This window comes from Rhipicephalus microplus, chromosome X (genome assembly GCF_043290135.1).
Source record: "Rhipicephalus microplus isolate Deutch F79 chromosome X, USDA_Rmic, whole genome shotgun sequence".
Classification (NCBI taxonomy): domain Eukaryota; kingdom Metazoa; phylum Arthropoda; class Arachnida; order Ixodida; family Ixodidae; genus Rhipicephalus; species Rhipicephalus microplus.
In genome coordinates, this window is record NC_134710.1 from 302,422,075 (window position 1) to 302,438,119 (window position 16,045).

Sequence of the window (16,045 nt, forward strand, 5' to 3'; positions counted from 1 at the left end):
GTCTGGCAACAGACTTATGCAACGCCAAAAGGAACCTTGCCCGCTGTTCTTCTTAAAGCAGATTTTTTTTTTTGCATTGCGCCTATAGAAAACCAAACAAACACTCCCGTGTTGTTCGTCCTAAGCAAGAATTCATTTCAACAGAGTTCGTCTTAACAGGAGTTTACCGTACTTCATTTTAATCGAGTAGAAGCTATGCAGGACCCAGTATACCCCTTAAAAATTTATTAAGTCAATGTGTTCAGTATGGGAATCTTATGGTGGCATCTCCACCCGTATTTTCTTTTCAAGCATTTTTTTCACTTATTAAGCGTCATGTCGCAGTAAAAGTGGTGTTTCCGGCATTTTGAAAGTGTACTTTGATAATACCTGAAAAATTGTTTTGCTCTTTTTTGTCCCTTCAAATAGCAAAAATGAATAAAAGTACCTGCAAAAGCATACATGTCATAAAAAATAGCATGAAAGTGTAAGTTTAAGGGCTAGTTTTCTTCGTTAGACACAACATTAAAGAGAACTGACAGACAATAATGACAGGGAAAGTATAGGGAATGTTAATAGAGGTAATTATAATGTAAATGTGAAGAAAGAAAAGTAGAGGAAAGATCACTTGCCAATGGCAGGATCAGAACGTACGACCTTCCACTGAGCTACGGTGACGATCATCCCCCTTCCACTTTATAGGCTATATATGTGCACTTATACAATTACATTACAATTACTTCTAATAACATCCCATATACTTTCCCTGGCATTACTGTCTGTTTGGTCTCATTAATGAAGAACATCAGTAAGCAGCAAATATTGCAGGCCAGAGGAGTCAGAAATAGTCAGGTTCATCAGCATCACCAGGTTTGCTGATACTCTGCTTTCATATTGTCAAGTGACAAGAAGAATTGCCAGTTCTTAGTGTGTAATTGCAATACAGTCGAACATGGTTATATCAAACCCACATATATCGAATTTTCGGGCATATTGAACTCGTAAGTTATCGCCTTGAAATTCCTTTGTAAAAGTATAGCAATTTGCACGTTTACATTGAACGGTATTTTTACCCGCTTTCGAATATATCGAACGCCGCATGAGCTGAAAGGTGCGCTTCGGCATTCACCGCGCCCTGCGATCTCCGCGGCAGCAGGGCTCCCCATGCATGAGTTGGAAGGCATGCTTTGGTACTCGCACTCCTGGTGACCTCTGCGCGGCCGCACGCGTACACTAAAACCTGAAACGCTCGATAAAAAATAACGGCGAGAGGGCTCGGACTGCACAATCTCCGCGGTATCCCGAAGTCGTCCACGACGGTCAAACATCTCTCGCCCGCCTCAACACGCTGAATAGCCTTCAACTTCGTCCCAGAGTCAAGGGTCTTGCGCTTCTTGACATGCGTTACCCAATTGACAACAACCAGACACACAAAAGTGTAATTAGAGTTGAAAATGAACCAATGTTGTATGACCTAATGTATAGGGGCTGGTTGTATTCCGTGCATTACTATATTACCTGATTGATAGTATGAATATGGTATATTGTGGAGTAGCCTGTATGAAATCCTGCTTGGTCCTTTGGTTGATTGAACTCTAATGTTGCCTTATTTCTATTAGCTATTACTTTTGTAAATACAATAGACTCACGATAATTTAAACTCTGATAATTCATACTTTCGGTTATTTCAAACAAAATACAATTTTTTGGTTGGCCCTCTACAGTTGAACACGGTTATATCGATCCCACATATATAGAATTTTCGGGTATATCGAACTCGTAAGTTACCCCCTACAAATTTCTTCGTGAGAGTATAGAAATACGCATGTTCAATCGAACGGTATTTTTACCCGGCTGCAAATATATTGAACGTTGCGTGAACTGGAACTTGCGGAACGGCTTTTTTTTTTCCCCCGTTTCTTTTTCTCTCTCTCACGCTTTCTCCGCGTACTCATCGGCTTGGAAAGCAGGAACGAAGGAGTCGACATCCTCCGCCTTTCGACATTTCTTTTATTTTTCCTTGCTGTATGTGAGTTTTGATCAGCCAACCTCAGTTCGCGCCATTTGCTGCTGCCCTTGCAGGTGACCATCGCCTCGCGAGCGCTCTGTTGCTTCCATTGTCCCATCGTCTACGAACCACCGCATGTGCAGCATTCTCCTTTTGCGTGCGTAGTGTGCAAAGCCACTGTGGAGTCCTTGAATTGTCGACTTCTTGAGTAGCTATGGCCAGCATCAAGAAGAGCAAGACCCTTGACTTTGCGACGAAGTTGAAGGCTATTCAGCGTATTGAGGCGGGCGAGAAATGTTCGACCGTCGCGGACGACTTCAGGATACCACGAAGCACTCTGAGTACCTTGTTGAAGAACAAAGCAGATATCAAGGCAAAGACGGCGGAGCAGCGAATGTTGGTAGCCTGTCATGTGCGTGCTTCTGCCCATGGGAATGTAGAAAAGGCACTTTATGTCTGATTTTTAGAAGTGCACGCGATGAATTCCGGTGGATGACCCGATGATGATCACCAAGGCCAAATGGTTCGCCGCTGCACTCGGTGAAACAACTTCGCCGACAAAACCAGGTGGCTTCACTGATTTAAGCACCACTACTACATCATTGGCAAAACCAATTCTGGCGAAAGCGAAGCTGTCAGCAGCTAAGACATCCAGCTGGGGATGACGAAGGTGTGGCCGGAAATATTTACGATTTTCTCCCGCAGAGATCTTCGATACCTGGCGAGACATGAAGACGGACACAGTGGTCAACTGCTTCTGCAAGGCAGGCTTCGAGACAGCGTAACTTGCAGAAGCCGATGAAGACCACGATAAGCACATAGAAGACGCGTTTCGCGAGTTGTTGTTCCGCTTCCCGGCAGCAGTTTCACATGAAGTGTCTACGGATGACTTCGTGGAAGCGGACTGCAATGTCAAGGTCGTTGCGAGCCTCGCTGACGAGGACAGAATAGCTGCGGTCGCAGGGACCCAGGATGCCCAAGCCGACCACTCAAGTGATTAAAAGGATCGTCTGGACGAGGCGCTAGCTACACACGCATACTCCACCGTTGAAGTAGTGGCAGCGTTCAGAGTCAGTTGCCGCTGTATCGGCTACATGGAGGGAACCGGACTGTCGCACCTGGACAGCCTTGATAAGATCAAGACTAGCATCTTCCACTTCATTTCAAAAATGAAGAAGCAGGCCAAGATAAGTGATTTTTTTTCACGCAAATAAATCATTCTGTTGCAGCATGTGTGCGAAATTAGTTGTCATTCTTGAATGCGCCTACGTAGAAGATGATTCGCTACAAATAAGCTCTTGGGGCCTCTATTTTTTTATATCGAATTTTTCATATATCCGACTGATTCGTGATCCCCTTCGAGTTCAATTTATCCATGTTTGAGTCTAGAGACAAATAAATGCATTCATGTAAAAAATAAATAAAGCAGTAATGAAATATATGCAGACCGTGTAATTGTCACGCTTCTCCCGATCCAAGACAGCTGTGGTGCTCACTAGGCCAGACGCAGGGTCTATTTCAAATTCCAAGTCTTCCCCAACAGCACTGTGTTTGTCAAGAAACTTGTATGCCACTTGTCCATTTGAAGACAATGCACTGTCTGGGTCGACAGCCTGAACTTGGAACACTGAAGCTCCAATAGTAACATTCTGCAACAAAAATGATTTTAAATAACAAGAACAAACAACAGTTGTCCTGAAGTTTCATTCAGCGGGAAATATTGCATATTCAATTCTTTCATCCTAAGTATTAACAGGTACTACTCCACAGTTCATAAACAAGACCGTGACTGGACATACAGAGGCACTTCATTGGCAGCAAAATAATTATCCGACATCCTCCCTCCCCCCCCCCAAAAAAAAGCAAGAACAGGCAGGATTTCTTGTGTCCTAAAACCTCATTATATTGAAGTCGCATCTTTAACGTGAATACATAGTTAAATATGAAAATTCATTAGAAATGATTATTCGTAACACTATCTAAGACAAATCAATTAATCACTTATTTTGTTATAACAATAGATAATTCTTTATACTAAATTCTTTATATCGAGGTTTACTAAGTGTATTTTGCTAGCTCAAAGCACAGAAGACAAAACAGCAACAATAGCTTGACATAAGCAAGTAATGAGCTGCAAGCACTACAACCTCAGCAACCATTCATTGTGGCTACCACCACAATGCATTCTTACTGCCTACTGCATGGTTACAAATGTACGCCTAAAACAGTAAATGGGTTATTTCCAAACATTCCCACTAGTGTAAACCTTACCTCATGCACATAGGCAACTTCACCCATCCGTGGTCGTATAAAACGTGGTATGCCATCATTTGAGGACACGTCTCCTATAATGATGAGTATTTTGACATCTGTGTGAAGTGAAGGGGTGCCACCATCTGTGGCTCGTACTGTCAAGAAGTATGGCTCTGACCGCCCCCTCCCAGAGAGTGGTTGTATCACTGTAATGACACCTGTCTTGTCATTGATCGCAAAAAGTGCTGAAAATTGAACAAAAAGAAACAAACAAAAGAGTCTCAGTAACACAACCAGCTTCCCACCATAAATGCAAAGAGAAAGTTATTTCACATGCAACAGTCTAGCAGCTACACAATATTATGAAAACGTTGAGGAAGTCCCTTATGATGTAGAATGAACGATTGGCATTGTTCTTTTGTTTTCCTCAAATTGTACATTTAAAAAATAAGCTGTGTGATACTTGCACTTCAAACAAAACATAACTGATCCCTGAAATTCCTCTAGGTAAAAAAACATGTTAAGTAGATATATTCCAACATTCTACCAAACAAAAAAAACCATAAAATCTAGCTTTATTCATTTCTGCAGACAGAGCAAAAACATTGCTGAATCTAACAAAACTACTGAAGAAGCAAAATAAAATACTAGTTATAACAGCATGCTTAAATTTAGGTCACTGACAGCAATACCAAGCTATCAAATGTTATGGCACAGCTGCATAACATTTTGAAATAGGCATAGTGTTGTGCAACGTGGCATATGGTTCAGATAGCACCTGAACCTAAATTTTAACAGCAATGCTATATTTCAGTATTTATTCTCATTAAATCTGGGAAGAACAGATGCCCTCTCTACTGATGCCCCTAATCACATTTCAGGTCCTGTCATAAGTATCCATTGCTATATGAAAGATAAGGGCAGGGATCTTGATGTTTTTTTTTTTTTTGAAGACATGACAAATAAAAGAAAAACATACCAATCAGCATTGTCTGATACACATGAGAAAGTTTCATACCGATTTGAAAACCCTAATACATAAGAAAATTACGTACTCTGTTTAACTTCTTGCTAGCGAAAATCAAAATGCTTTTTAAATTGTCACAAGCTTTTGTGGAGAAACTCTAGTCATTCAAGCTGCAGGCTTCAAGGATTCTCGGCATAAACTTTATGTAATTAAACGCAGGTGTATTAACATGCATGCAGCCAGAGTACTCAAAGATACTTTTTTTAAAGAAGACATTAGAAAAATGTGTACATACTGATGGCTCCGACTTCAGGCTCGTCCACAAAGGAATAAGTGACTTCTGCGTTGGAACCAGCATCTTTATCACTCGCTCTCACGGTCAGAATGCTGAAACCTGTTGGAACATTTTCTGGCACGACAGCTGTGTAGCCAGACTGACTGAACTCCGGTGCATTGTCATTCTCATCTTGGATCTTAATCACCACCTTTTCGAAAAATGCAGAACATTATGCAAAAGGTTAGTTGCACGGTACTTTTGAAGGACTAGTAATTCATTGTTGAACTTGATATCTGTTGTACTTGAACAGGGCATTGTAAGAGACACTATAGTGGGAGAGCTTGTCAACCAGTATAAGCAAGTGTAGTTAATGCACAGCTCAAACAATGCATGTAGCAAAGACTGTTTTGACAGAGGCTAAGGCACGCAAGACTTTAGTGCTGAAAGTGACACACAAGGGCACTTTAAGTACGTAAACAAATTACCAGTACTGATGTCCTGCGCTGGTTTGATGGTGCCCCTGGGTTGTCAACAGCAGTAACCTGCAGGTTGTACAGAGGCTGCTTTTCTCTGTCAAGAACTGCACCTTCCTGGATTCCAAGGGCACCCTGCATGTTAGCAAGAGGGTCAGTCAGATGCATGTATTTCTACCAATGCACTCAAGCTTTGCCTTTGTGAGCCCATTTTGATGTCTCTTAATGTGAGACAGCTTGGTATACAAGCACACCACTGGCGCCAAAGCATTCCTTAACGGGCCTATAAACCACCTCCAATATTTTTTCAAACATTTCAAGTAAACATGCCCATTGTGTGCAGAATGCCATTGTGTTCAACGATTCTACATGTGGCAGCTACGAATTCCAAGAAACAATCCCTCCTCCTTTCCGGGCCTTTCGGGACTCCATGTGACGTGCCGAGCCAAATATGCTGATTGGTCGAGCACGAGCCTACGACTTCTGGTCAGTCTGCAAGCAGCTGCCAGCGCTGCTTTTTTGTTCGTCGTGTTGCCCCCGCACGTGCGCCCGCTCACAAGTCAGCAATTGACGGAGTCGATGGCTGGAGTCACGGCAACCAAAAGTAGACGGTTTTCAAGCCGTGCGTCAGCGAGGACGTATGCTACGCGAGATTGGGAGGCGCTCGGCAAGAGGGTAAAGTTGCTTGGAAGAGAATACCAGCAGAGGGAAGCACAGGAGAGAGCGAAATAAGTGATCCTCATGGTTTTGATAATCAAAAGCATCCAACTCTGCTATTACTGCACAGTTTCAAAAATTCTCACGGCTCCATGTTCGTCGTACACTCGTGCACAATTTCTCCACCACAACTGAATTTCGACCACTGGGTGGTCACAGGGTAGCCTAATTATATGTACAAAATATGTTACATAAAAGTATCTCTCCCATTATCAAGTTTTTTACGCTGCAGGTGTTCTTGCACACATTTTGTAGATGTTCAAGATCTGCTAAAATTGCGAGCACATACCTTGTATCTTAATTTATATATACTAACACATATTTGTTTTTTCAAATGCTAACACAATTTTTTAAAGCTGTGTGTGACATAGAACGAAAATCTGCTCAATGAGCTACATTACCTAAACTGAAAATCAAAATGCATGGTAATTAACAAAGAATGCTTCAACTATGGCATCAACTTTTTACCAATTACATTTGCACACGTAATGCAATACAGTGGAATCTCCATGTTATGATCCTGCATAAGACCTTTTTAAAGACGATAGTCTTTCTTGGGGACCTTCGACGAAAAAATTTTGGTCTGTCTGTCTGTGTGTACATTTGTCTGTTTGTCCACCCTAACGATACCTCAAACGGCACTAAACGGCCAACCCCCTCCGCAGCGCCCACCAATATTGCTCAAGGTTTAGCGTTCATAGTTGTGCGATTGTCAATTAAAAAAGCAAATATTGCGCATATCTGAGGTGCCATAAAAACACGTCACTGTTTTGTATGTCTGCCTTTATACTAGAAGAGGCACACACAAGTAACTCTAAAGACTGTAGCGTTTATCGCGCTGCGCTGACACTGCAACGCGATGCTCAAGGAGGTGTTTCCAACGGTTTGCTATGACGACACGGTAGTGGCACCTGCCCGTCGCTTTGCATTGTACACTTATCACCTCCGAGACTGGCGCGCATCTTTCTCCGCAATCGCGCACGCTTTCATTTTCGAAGATAACTGCCAGATGGTACTCGTGTCTAGCGTGCCTAGATGCGCTTGTTCGCCTCCGCTACACGCTCGAGGCACTCTAATGCAGCGCCTTCAGAATACCATTCACCGATTTTCTTGCGCAGAACATCACGTGAGCGTTTTGTTCACTCTCTCCAGACGCCAGACTATCGTCTTTCGACGACATTTACAGTGTAACATGTAGATTCGGGCCAATTTTTTGGGCTATGATATGTATGTTTTATTTCCTGGCCAATGTCTCATAGGAGCATGTATTTTCGTATAGTTAATGCATTTGCAGAAGTGAGTTCCTACTAGTGCATCTAATAGTCATGACTTTATATTTTAGTGTACTGGCTTAACAGACTCACTTGTTTTGCAAAACATCTTTTTATTATTCAAATAAATTTCAATGCAAAAATTAGGATTGTATATCAAAGAAGTGATGTAATTTAGATAATTATTCTTTAGTACTAGGATATGAAGTTCAAAAGCAGCTACAATTCAGAATTTGCAGTATACAACATGAAGCAATCAGATTCGAAGTTCATCAGTCATACATGGTTGTGAGCCAAATACAAATTTTGATTTCTTTTGCAAATACTGACATACATCTCTATGAGTAAATAGGACTTGTGGTACATGTCACAGGTGAATTTTTTAAAAATTCTGTTCATAATTAAAAAACGAAATGTAATTTTTACTGAACTTCGTGGGAGCAATTTCTGTATAATACTGCCAAAAGCAAAGAGAAACAATACATGAAGTTGGAATACATACTGTTGTTTCATTGATGCTGAACACATCAGATCCTTCTCCAGAGATAAAGTATTGGACAACTCCATATCCTTGTTGTGTGTCCTTGTCAGTTGCAGTGATAAGCAGGATGGTATGAGGGTAGTGTGTGGCTTCTGACACCATTGTTACATACGACTGAAAAAATATCACATTGAAACACAGACTTACTCATCTGCAACATCATCGTAATTGAAGTAGCACATACAATGTAAAAGACACAAGCATTTCAAATTTCAAATGAATATTAGAAGAAGTAGAAAAAAAAGAAGAAAACTTACATTTTGTGAGAAAACTGGGCTGTTGTCATTAATGTCCTGAACATTAATGATCACTGTAGCAATGGAAGACTTTTGGCTGTTCTTATCCTGACCGATGATGGCCTTCACATCAAATGCCAACACTTTTTCAGGCAACTCCTCATAATCAAGCCTCTGGTTGAGTGTTACCGCACCTGAAAAATTGCACATTTATATTGCTAAAGATGAGTAGGAAGAAAAAAAATTTTTGTTTTTATAAAGTGGTAAATATTGACAAGTGAAATTTGCTTTGATCCGCTAGATAATGAACTGAGGCGCAAAAATGCACACTTTTCGAATATAGGCAAACAACAATTATTGGAAAATTGTTCAGCTCAATCATATTTTGTTGTATGCATAATGTACATATTTATATAATTTTGTATGTATGTTTTGCTGTAGAAGGCTGGTGTCACTTTGCAACAATGCCACAAATTTGACATTGATATAGCAAATACTTTTAAGCTACTGGAACATAAACACAAAGCTCTAGGTAAGATAATTTTTTTTTCACATAAAAACAAAATCAGATCAGAAGAGGTCAAAATCTGTATGATTGTAAAGCTTACAGTCACTTAAATCTGATACAGCTAAGTTACAGTTTAATATGAAATCACTAATCAATTTAAAAGATGCACTGCACCCACCAGATATTGGGCTGACTGAAAAGAAGCTTCCTTGGTCAGACTCTGGGATCTTTGCGAAATTGGTAACAGCAGCATGAGTGAGGGGATCACGGGCTGTGACTGTAAATATAGTGGAGCCGACTGTAGATTCTTCGGGAACTGTGATCTCAATTTTTGGGTTTGCAGGAGTCCATGGAGGGGCGAATATTGGATTACTCTCACTATGTGCTTGAATGTATACAGTGACCTCCACTGCAGAGGAAAGTAAAAGCATCAAATGAGGTGCAGGAACTAACTACCTTCAATTGTTACACAATAGAGATGATGACAGATAAATTCTGGAATACAGCCAACATCTATTCTTTGACTAACATTAAAGCTCTCTTAAAAACAAAAAAATATGGTTGGTATATTTTGAGTCAATATCTCTGAAACCTAGCAAAGTAAAAAAAAAAATTTGTTACACTCTATTGTTTTTGACATAGCTATACAAAAACTAAATGACTCCATTAAAGAAGGGCAAAAAGCATGATTCCGAGCTTCTGAAAATTTTTCAAAAAAGAACATACACCCATGCTCTAAAACACACACTCACCTGTAGTTTTCTGAGGCTGAATGGCCCCATTTTGATCAACAGCAGCTACATTAAATGTAATGACTGATGCTGCATTGTAATCCAAAGGGCTGTTTACCGTGATTTGACCTGTCACTCCATTGATGCGAAAAGCATTCTGTAAGAATACAAATACACTAAATAATTGATTCAACTTCTGACGATCTCCTTCAGCTATTTTCTAATGCCAGACATACCAATATACCCTACAGTTGTACATTATTTTTGACAAGCTGGCCTTTATAAGCCTTTACAAAGACATTTTGGTCTATAAGGTAACTATTTATGGAACTACAAACAATGCTACCTAAAAAAATACTCAACAGAATTATTTCCATAGTGCGTGTTGGACTGACTGAGCAGATTTTTTTAGTATCACTAGTGACAGATAGCACTTTTCTAGAGTTACAGGTAGATTTCTGAAAGAACTGATAGATTGTAATGTTCAAGTTGATAATTCTAAAAATAAATAATTTATTTATTCCACCTAGGGGAACAGAAAACAGAGCGAGAGTGAATAGACAAAAATTTTCTGCTTTGAATGCAAGGCATAAAAAACAGACATAAAACACAATGAAAAAGTCAGGACACAGGCATTTACACAGACCTTTTCATTGCTGCATCTCTGTTTTTTATGACCGACTTCTCAAACCACTAGTCGCTTTGGCACACAATCAAACCTCAATACAGTGAACATGGATTACTTTTTGCAGTTCTGTCTGGCAAATAAAAAATTTAGTGCTGCCCTATAATTCATTAATTAGCCTTGTATGCCTAAGCACACATTTATCTTTTCTTCTTATGAATTGTATAAAATTTTGAGTATAGTAGTTCATTAAAAGTTCATTCAGGAATAAAGCACGAAATAAAATTTGACAATGAGGTCACAGAGGTTGAAGGGACACCAAAGCCAAATATTAAGTCGATGTTGATTGCTGGAATAGCGGTTCAGAAACCCGGTAGTGCTACTTTTATGCCAAGGAAGTGCTTATTTTCAAATAAAATCATGTTTTAGTGGTCTGCATCACGTTAGCACACTTCAAATTACCCGCCTCAAGTCACCTTTCACGTCGCTGTTGCCGAACACGTCGTTGCCCGGCTTTACTGCGCAGCCACTGCCACTATTAGCAGCAAAACGAAACTAGCGGGAGTCGCAGCGGCAACTTGGTTCAACTGGGCCCTGCTAGATGGCATGACCTGTCCAGATTAACCAGGCGAAAATTGACGTGTTGAACCACTTGTGCCATTCCCCTTAGTAACGTGCGGCAGTTCTTTTTCCCATGAATCGAACCGAAACGAACAAGCAGAATTTTATTACGTCTCTTAATGCACAGAAGTTTCTTTATTCAGTGCAGCTAGTTTGATTACTATAGTTATTATTTGTAGGTGATAAGTAGGACATCGGCAACATGTCCTACTCGCGGCGCATGTGTTCTCGAGCATTTACATTTTTTCTCATAGTTCTCATGTATTTTTTGTTCATCATAACTGAATTATCTTGATGCATTTTGATTGCGGTTGAATTGGTGCATCAAAAGATTTCAGGGGCCGAGACTTAAAGGGACACTAAAGTAGGGCACTGCTGTTCATAATATTGTCATTTTAGATGTTTTCATACAAAGCTTTCACTCCGACTTAAATTGTTAGTATTTGACTTGAGTGTCTCTTTAAGTCTCTGCCCCTGAAATCTTTTGATGCACCGGTTCAAGCTCTATCAAAATGCATCAAAATAATTGATTTCTAGTACAAAAGGTACATCAGAATTATAAATAAATTTCTAGCTTCAAAAATATCAAAAGCTTCCACCTTCTTATTCTAGACTATTCTGCACTCAAAAATACCAAATTGTATGAGACAGAAAATGTAAACTAGATATGATATTGTTCATGCACATATCTGTGATTGTGGCTATGTGGAATACACACCTTATAATTATACGTGATTGTCGAAGTGACTAAGGATCCTGTCTTGTCCCTTGCTATGATGGGTTCTTCAATGTCATACCGCACCTTAGCCCCAACATCAGGATCAATGGCTGTCACATTCAAGACCTCACGTCCAACAGGTAGACCTAAAGAGTGAAGAAAAATGATGTTGAGGTGGAAGGGGGGACAAAAAAATGAAAACCAAGACTGGAACAAAAATTTCAAAATTTTTTTCTTTGTCCAGAAAATAATGAAAAACAGTATGAAGCAATATTTTACAAGCATAAGTTTAAATATCTATCATGAAACAGATATATGGCATCCTTTACCTGCACTTACTTACACATAGCCAATAGTTATTTGGAGGTTAAGCTTACTGAAACTCATAAGGCATATTTTGGATTACATTGAACTAACACTAATTCCTTCTTCAGTGTCTTCACATGAATTGTAATGATGCCTGTCATGTAAGTTTTATTTTTTACCTTCACTTTCACCAAAAATGCATCTTGAATAAATACAAAATGTAGTGCGAGTCTTGCATGTAAACAATACTCAGGAAATGATGACAGGATATACACAAAAGAGAATCTGGAAAGAAGGCTCTTGCTTGAATCCTGGCACATACAACACACACCGGTGAACGTGAACCGCTCCCTGGAAACAATGCCTCCAACCTACGTACACGGCCTCCGAATCGTGAGAGAAAGCGAAAGACTGAGCCTAGGACAAGGCGCGTCGACGCTTCCCTGACCATTAAAGACTCCTCTGAGGAAGGAACCAAGCCAGTCTTGAAATGGGTTTTTTTCAGGATTCTGGTTGGAGGTAATTCAACTTCCTTAATATGCAGCTTGAATAGGTGCCCTCTACTTGTCCCTGCCAAGAAATGATCAAACTAAAATGCCAATGAGTTGTCCAGTCTCGAGACACATCCAAGCAGTTTCTAGCTATGTTTGATTTTAACATATTCAAGCCCAGAAAAAGTACGCTCACGTGCATATGTTGTGTAAAACTGCAACAAAAGCAAAGTTGTGCGTAAGGGGAAACATTAGTCAGCTTTTTCGCAATGCAAAAGTGTTATGCAATGAAGCATATGAAAAATCAATAGGGGCCGCTGTCACAAGAGTGTGCCTTCAAAAAGATGCATTTTTTTTTCGCGAGAATTGATTTCCCAGACTATGCAAAATGGCCTTCCAGACACCCTGGAGTCTGCAGGGACCTGGTATCAGTACCACTGCACTAAACATGGCTTAACATAGGGCACAGCAGAGATCAAGTCAAAAGTGTGACATTCGTTTTATGAAGCTATGTAGAATAACAAACCTCTGAGCTAATTGGTAAGTAGTATTCATCCTCAAAGAATGTACGAAACGTGCAACAGTTATGTAGCTGGTTATCTCATGTTGAAAAAAATCTAATTTTCATTGACAGTGGTGCATTTAAGGTACAAGGAGTAACAAGTCTGTCCAGAGAGTCGATCTTTTTATTCAATTATTCGAGCACCAGCTTGTTGCTGAGACATGAAGACTTGCATAGTTTCCAAGGAAGACTTGGCCAGAGTTACAGAATTTAAATGTCCCCGTGCGAGTGCATTTTTTTTTATTGCTCTCTTCTTCAATAGGATGAACAAGTGACACAATTTCAGGATGTGATAATTCAGCAAAGGTAATGAGATCACTGTCACATTGCATATAGTCCACAAACAAAGTGTTGCTGTGATGTTGCTATTGTAGGGAACTATGCGAACGACGACGAAGCAGGAAGAAACGGCAAGCCACAGCGTTAATGCACACGCGCGACCCGTTTGTTTTGTATTTTCGGCCTGTTGGCGTTCCTCGGCCTTCCAGTAGGTCTGTACGTAAATAAACTGCGTGACATCTGGTGGAGGTGTGTGGACTCCCGTACAAACCTGAAACTTCGCTCCCGTAAGCTTGCCCCTCTACGTGACACGAACATGGCAACCGAGACGCTTCTCCAGGGGGGACCTTCGACCGTCCATGTCACTTGTGGCGCCATGTATCCACAACGAGACCCTCCTATCTTCACGGGCTCCACTGAGTCGGACGTCGAAGATTGGTTGGCGAGGTACGACAAAGTCGGCGCAAGTAACAAATGGGACGACCCAAGTAAGCTGGGCTACGTCAGGTTCTACCTTGCAGACACCGCGCAACTCTGCTTTAATAACCACGCAGCTGACATTACTACGTGGTCTGCATTCAAGACTGCTATTACGGACGTCTCTTTGGACGACCTGCGGCACGCAAGCTTCAAGCCGAGCACCGTTTACGTCACCGTGCGCAGCAACCAGGCGAGACCTACACGGGCTACATTGAAGATGTGTTGCATCTATGCAACCGCGTCAACTCTACCATGCCTGAGGAAGAAAAAATCAGGCACATTTTGAAAGGCATTGACGACGGCGCCTTTCAGACGTTGCTCGCGAGAAATCCCCCCACAATTGCTGTCCTCGTTTCCCTCTGTCAAAGCTTCGATGAATTGCGTAGGCAGCGCGCAATTGCTCGTCAAGCCCTCACAACGCCAGACACGCTCGCAAGCTTGCACCTAGCTGCCAATTCTACCGATTAGCAGCCGCTGCTTTCGACAATCAAGGACTTCGTCTGCGAAGAGGTAGTGCGCCAGCTGTCACTGCTGCCACTGACACATGAGCCCGCGCAAGCTTTGGCACCGGACCTCCAACACGTCATTTGGACCCAAGTCGCTGAGGCCCTTCCGCCGATGCATCAGCAACCACCTGTCACTACACCGCTCACGTACGCCGCCGTCGCTGCTCGGCCTACGCAAGAGCGTATGCCATATGCTCAACCTGCCACGCCACCCTATGTCGTGCCTACAACCCCAATTGCTGCGCCGTATCCCTACACGAGATCTTCAGCTCCATTTTACCGTCGCTCAGACGCTTGGAGGACGCCGGATAATAGGCCCATCTGTTTCGCCTGTGGTATCGCTGGACACGCCGCCCGCCACTGTCGCCGAGATCCCCCTCCAGTCGAGACCGTGGGCAGGCCAATGGCGTCGTCGTCTAGGACGCCATCAAGGTACACCACTGACGGTCCTCGACCCTACGCAAACAATCGGTCACCATCGCCCCGACGACGCTCCCTGTCACCTATGCGTTGCCGACCTGCTACGAAAGAGGGAAACTGATCGCTGCAGCTCCGGAGGCAACAGCTGCATACAATTCGAACTGCTTAAGGCCTCCATTTTTCGCGCCGCAAAACGTTATTGACGTCAATGTTTAGGGGACCGCCGCACAAGCGCTTATCGACACAGGGGTCGCCGTTTCCATAATCTGTGAGACCTTATGCCGCAAGGTGAAAAAGGTGACGACACCTCTTTCGGGCCTGATGCTCTGCACGGCCAACTCGCAGTGCATAGAACCTACAGCTGTGTGCACTGCACGTGTCATTATCCAAGGTGAACTTCATGCCATTGAATTTTTTGTGCTGGCATCATGCTCCCACGAAGTCATTCTTGGATGGGACTTTCTTTCGCGTCATCGGGCCATCATAGATAGCTCACGTGCAGAAGTTGCCCTTACAACACTGCCAACCTCTTGCTTGGTGGATTCTCTTTCTGAAGCTTTCAAACTTGTCGTTGTTGCAGACACGGAAATAGCACCGAGAACATCCACCCTTGTAGCCCTGACCTGTACAGCCGCTCCTGCCAGAACTGCAACAAAAGCAAAGGAACTGTTTTGTTCACTCCGTCTGACGTATTTACCCGCCGCCGTAGCCTACACCTGCCCTTTGCCGTACTCACGGTGGAATCCGGTGCTACCGCCATGCTCGTCGCGAACTCGCTATCGTCGCCAGTTACCTTACTTCACAGAGAATGTTTGGGTAACATACAAGACGTTGACCTCTTGCACCCTCTGGAGTTCGCCGAACACCCACCTCACCTCCAGCTCAATGCTATGACGCCACCTGTGGCCACACTGCCCGCGCCAGACTCATTCCAGCCCTCTGTTGTCGCTGAGCTGTCGCCGACACAAAGAAGGAAACTCTTGTCCCTTCTTCGAGAGTTCCGTTCTGCCTTTGATTGCGCTCAACCATCTTTGGGTCGCACAGCGAACATCACGCACCACATTGACACCGGTACT

The 16,045-nt window shown here is 42.3% G+C and overlaps 1 protein-coding gene across 5 annotated transcripts in view; it reads right to left on the reverse strand.

The window, feature by feature from the left end:
- Cad74A (cadherin 74A) overlaps positions 1-16,045 on the reverse strand; it is a 373,926-nt gene that overhangs the window by 332,801 nt on the left and 25,080 nt on the right. For all 5 annotated transcript variants that reach the window (XR_012887376.1, XM_075879444.1, XM_075879443.1 and 2 more), the window contains 9 exons: positions 11,926-12,071; positions 9,983-10,118; positions 9,409-9,639; positions 8,744-8,916; positions 8,448-8,600; positions 5,970-6,092; positions 5,503-5,692; positions 4,259-4,485; positions 3,436-3,636 (listed from right to left, as the gene is read on the reverse strand). Coding sequence is in view for 4 of the 5 variants with exons in the window: in XM_075879444.1 (XP_075735559.1) it covers positions 3,436-3,636; positions 4,259-4,485; positions 5,503-5,692; positions 5,970-6,092; positions 8,448-8,600; positions 8,744-8,916; positions 9,409-9,639; positions 9,983-10,118; positions 11,926-12,071 (1,580 nt within the window). In the remaining variant the exon portion in view is untranslated. The remainder of the gene's footprint in view (positions 1-3,435; positions 3,637-4,258; positions 4,486-5,502; positions 5,693-5,969; positions 6,093-8,447; positions 8,601-8,743; positions 8,917-9,408; positions 9,640-9,982; positions 10,119-11,925; positions 12,072-16,045) is intronic.